The 5,000-nt window shown below is 44.4% G+C and overlaps 2 protein-coding genes across 2 annotated transcripts in view; both read right to left on the bottom strand.

Moving 5' to 3' along the window:
- LOC125285996 (transmembrane protein 182-like) overlaps nt 1-2,716 on the bottom strand; it is a 10,698-nt gene extending 7,982 nt beyond the window's left edge. The window contains exon 1 of the mRNA XM_048230626.1: nt 2,366-2,716. Coding sequence (XP_048086583.1) covers nt 2,366-2,623 — 258 coding nt within the window. The 5' untranslated portion in view covers nt 2,624-2,716. The remainder of the gene's footprint in view (nt 1-2,365) is intronic.
- A 2,015-nt stretch (nt 2,717-4,731) lies between these two features.
- LOC125286851 (sodium/hydrogen exchanger 2-like) overlaps nt 4,732-5,000 on the bottom strand; it is a 42,125-nt gene continuing 41,856 nt past the window's right edge. Inside the window, exon 14 of the mRNA XM_048232161.1 lies at nt 4,732-5,000. This exon is cut by the window's right edge and continues 19 nt beyond it. Coding sequence (XP_048088118.1) covers nt 4,838-5,000 — 163 coding nt within the window. The 3' untranslated portion in view covers nt 4,732-4,837.

Raw genomic sequence — 5,000 nt, 5'->3', positions numbered from 1 at the left:
CATGTGTCTGTAAATAAAAGAGAGAGACAGTCTAAGTTACTAAGTTAGACAGATAATATAAAAGTTACTCCCCTGCTGTCATTTTATGGTGAGTGCATGTGTGTAGTGTATGTGTGTTTTTCTGTAGTTGTTCATACGGCCTAATCAATACCCCAGTAAACATGGCCCCACTAGTGTTGAGTCTTGTATAGTGCCTGCCTGGTACTGTCTCCTCTGCATGTACACAGAAGTTTACTCACTGAAATTGCAGGACATTATTTCATAACTGACATGTTGGTCACAAACATGGTCAGATTGGCACTTTTAGATTTAATAATATGGCAGGAGTACTGTATCTGAGCAGCAACAGCAAGTCTAACAGTGCTCAGATACACCCATAGGAATGCTAGCTAGTTCACCCACAGGAATGCTTGATTTAGAGCGCTGCCGCTAACAATTAGCATGTTTGGCTGGCCGTGGTGTGGGTCCTGGGACGCCTACTGTGGAGATGGCGTGTGGGCGATGTGTGAGAGGGTAAGTTTAGTGTTACAGTGCTCATGACAGCAGCGACTGGGAGATTTGTTTGCATGTCCCTCGTCTCCGGATACCATCCAAATGCCCCCTGAGAGATTCAGATTGCCCTGATTGGCTAACATTGAGACAGGCTTTTCTGTGGCTATGTCCTGAGTCTGACTCTTTAAATAAGAAGTATCTGCCTCACAGTGAGATGTGAATGAGTGCATTCTGCCTATGTGTGTGTGTGTGTGTGTATGTGTGCAATGTGCATTGGTTTGTGTATTTGTTTGTGTCTCTGTGTGTGTTGGTGTCACCCACCATTTGGATCTGCAGGAGTCATTAGGGTCTACCATCTGCAACCTGGCTGACATACTTTGCTTGCGGCCTACACCTTCTTTCTCTCTCTCTCTTAGTCTGTCAGTCGCCCACTGTGGGTAAGTCTCTTTAGATCACTCAAACATCCCTGGTTGTCTATGTTTATTTGTGTCATTGTGTTTGTCTGTGTCAGTGAGTTTATTCTCTGCATGTCAATGTGTATGCTGTGTGGTTGTGTGTGTGTGCCTGTATGTGTGTGTGTGTGTGTGTGTGTGTGTGTGTGTGTGTGTGTGTGTGTGTGTGTGTGTGTGTGTGTGTGATGTGAGGGCAGAGAGGCATTTGTTGATGTGAGAGGAAAAGGAACTTCTGCTCCTGTAACTCTGCTCCTGTCTCTCTCTGCAGTTGTCGTTAGCTCTGCCAGCTGTCTCAGAGCTCCACGTCTGTCATCAACACACACACACACACACACACACACACACACACACACACACACACACACACACACACATACCCATACACCCACACACTGTTCCACAGGGAATGTCAACAGCTCTGAGCCCTAAATCCAAAAGGAGTGAGAGTGCACTCCTTACTGACAAATCCCAGCTCTTCAAAGGCAGAAGGCCATGCCAGTTTCCTCCCAGTTCAGATAGATTAATGACTACAAAGTAAAAAAAAACATCTACAGTATTAGTCCTAATATCCCATAGAAAACCATAGAACTGTTCATGTTATTATAAATGAAGCCAAAATACCGATCTTGGTTAGGGATTCCCTTCCACAACTGCCCACCCTCCTCTGTGATGTTGCCAATAGTAACCTAACATTCAGCTGTCTCACCTCAAATGTCCAGCAGTCGGTAGAGGGGGGGGTGAATCAATTTTTGATGGGATAGTCACAGATTTATTTACAGATTTATCTTGCCTTTCTATCAGAGAGCTGCAGTGTTGGACACAGATAGGCCTACTCTATCTTGGCATGTGTGTCTGTGACATGCATAGTTTCATTGTCAATTTCAACCAGACTGTCGGCCGTGATGTTTCAAATCCATCTGCTTAAAGTGATGTTCTGAAACAGTGCTTTGCTTTATAAAAAGCTGAAACACACTACAGACAATCAAGTTCATTTGGACTGACGTTTTTGGATTGGCACCACTTATTAAGAGGTTTTCTGTATCTTTCAACTAAACAGGCCTAAACGACACAAGTGCTCTTTTGTTACAGCTTAAATGTGTAGTGTGTTGCGTGAGAGGGGGCTCAGGAGACCGGACCCCTGACAGTGCCGAGGGCCCCACTCGCGTGCCGGCCTGAGCACCAATGTAGCCACGCCGCACTGTCCCCGAATACCTGGTGTACTGTTACAGCTTATGACATAAATACAGGCAAAATAGACCATGACAGAGCTAAGAAGGCTTTTCTGACCAACTTTCACTCAAACTACCGCAGCTAAAAAACTATTGCTAAGAGTTGTTTTTGGACATGTTCTTTGAACAGTTCTCAAAAGCTAAGAGAGGATTACAGAAACGAACTCTTTGGAGTTTAAGGGGCTCTCTCACCTCAGAGATGTTGGCCATAGTGGCGTTGGCGACGAGGACAGTGGGGGCAGTGGCGGCATCTGTGGTGTTAGGTGTTGTTATTGTTGTTGTTGCTGCTGTTGTTGTTGTTGTTGTAGTCCCCGGCAATGTGGGGTAGTGGCCGCTGCCACAGTCGTCGCTCGCCAGGAGCCAGTAATCCGTGCCGAAAGCCACAAGGAAGCAGAGCACCCCCAGCCCCCCCACGATGCCCCCGACCAAGGCAGCCACCCCGGTCTTCATGCTGTCGGATTAGGGAGTAGTAGCCGTGGGAGAGTGGTGTACAACACGAGAAAGCTGGGAAGGTTGAGGAGGGGCTGGAAGCATGGGGATGAGTGCAGGGGCGTAGAGAGGGGGGAAAGTGTGTGTGAGGTGGTGGTGGTGGTGGTGGTGGTGGTGGTGGTGGTGGGGGGGGGCAGCAGGGGTGGCATCTATTTTAGGACGCAGAGTAAGCAGAGGACTGTGAGGCCGTGGTGTGAGTTACTCAGGGTGAAGCACATGCATACACACACACACACACTCTATCTATCTCTCTCTCTCACACACACACACACACCAACACAGAGAGAATATACAGGCCGACAGTCTGCACTTAAATGCATGGCTTACGTGAGTAGCTTGGCTTTTGTGTTTTCTTATGCCCTGAACTTCAGACTGGACAACACACTTTCAGAGTCTACTGGAGGGATCTTAGTACCTCTGAAGCCTTTGGCATTATGGGATGTCCCCCGCCCCCCTGCCTCTCTGTGTTTATTTATCCGGTCCATTTAGCTCCTCTGTGTCACTCCTGGAGGGGACTCAGAAAATAAATTAGACTGGAGATGCCAAGCACACACTCATACTCTCCCGCATTCTTTCACCTCTGGGGCACCAAGGCCGTGAAGTGACAGACTTAAGATGAAAGTGTTTTGGGCTGGCATCTATTTAAAGTATAAGTAGACAATGCTAAATACTCCCATTTATAGTTAACAAAAAACTCTAAAGGAATATGTCTCGCCAAATCTTCAATACACGTTGTTTGCGAAAACTGAATTATTATTGCACTTTTTTATTTAAAGGTCATGAAGTTGAAAACACTGCAATAATTCTTGAGCGAATATTTTACTGACTACATGCTGGAGGGAAGGTATACACAAACAGAGCTATTACATCTTTTGTGCCAAGGAGCATCCAGTTGTTAAATAGGTTGAATTCAGACAGGTTGATACCATCCTAAAGCATGCATACACACTTTTTTAATATTGTATGTTTTTTGGATTTGTTTGTCATTCTATGTATCAATGTGTGAGTCTGTATAAGTGTCATTCTATGTATCAATGTGTGAGTCTGTATAAGTGTTGTCTAGCTCTGTGTAACTTATGGCTCCCAAATGCAAGACAAATTCCCCCTTGGGGCAAGAAAGGTTTCATTCATTCATTTACTCCTCCTTTTAATCTCTAAAATAAACAAAAAATGGCAGACCAGTTGGAGCCCAAACGCTGACATGCAACTGCATTTTGGGAAATTATGGCTTATTTTTATTAACTACTCCAATAGATACTTTCTATTTCTGATTAAGGACCTGTCCTCCACCCACAGACAGATGAATGTTATCTTGCTTTAAATTAGTTGAGAATGCTGTTTAATTTCATGTACCTATTTCTTCTCCAACATCAACACTTTTAAGCGCTGAATTCAGACAGTACCTATCTTTTGAGTTTAGCTTTACTGAATAAAGTAAAAAAAATTTAAAGTAAAATATTGTTACAGTATTATACAGTCGTGGAAATAGAAACATGCTCTGATATACAATGTGTAACAATGGGAACCTCATGCTGTATTTCTAATTGAATGGGTAATGTGCAACAATCTTTGCTTCAAATGACGCAAACTCTCAAACTGACCTAACAAATCTTCAAGACACTTTGATCAATATCCAATATGTCCATCATACACTGCTATGAGAACATTGCCGTTTTATTATTCCAGTGCCCAGCTCCTGCCAGATACACCGTCAGTGCATAGGGTAGGGACCCACTGGTCTACACCAACTGCAGCTCAACATTGCCTCCTGCTGACAGAATTTATGTTTGGGAATAATACAAGAACACTTCTCATAACTTTGTCAGTCATTTTAATGAAATCTCCCTTTAGCCTTTAAAATTACCCCTCATCCCTCACCCCCTCCCACCCAAAGCCAGTGCATTCACAAAGGCACAATTCACATATTTAACCATCTTCCTTCCGTCTTGAGTAATACATTTCGAGTCAGTCACAATCGTTTGAACATTTCGCCAAGAAGGCATTTTATATACAGTCCTTTCTTATAAAACATGCAATAAAAGAATGCAGGAAAGAATCTTATATACAGACTTCTCCTCAAACATCGACAAAAGTTCATACTGAAACCTATGTTTTTTTTTCTGTGTGTGTGTGTGTATTCTTTCTTATGTGTCCTTTTCTTTGGCGACCTTGTTGCTATTTGTCTCTCTCGTTCTCCAGGATGAAGCTGAGTTTCTTGGGCACTTTGCAGGCGCTGGTGGTGGAGCTGCGGGCCAGGGAAGAACCAGGAGCCGGAGCAGCACCAGGGGCGGAGTCGGCATCTGTATGCCCATCTCGAGGCAGCTCTCCGGGGCCGTTG

This window comes from Alosa alosa, chromosome 21 (genome assembly GCF_017589495.1).
Source record: "Alosa alosa isolate M-15738 ecotype Scorff River chromosome 21, AALO_Geno_1.1, whole genome shotgun sequence".
Classification (NCBI taxonomy): domain Eukaryota; kingdom Metazoa; phylum Chordata; class Actinopteri; order Clupeiformes; family Clupeidae; genus Alosa; species Alosa alosa.
Note: the sequence above shows the minus strand (reverse complement) of the source record. Positions and strands in the feature narration are given on the sequence as shown.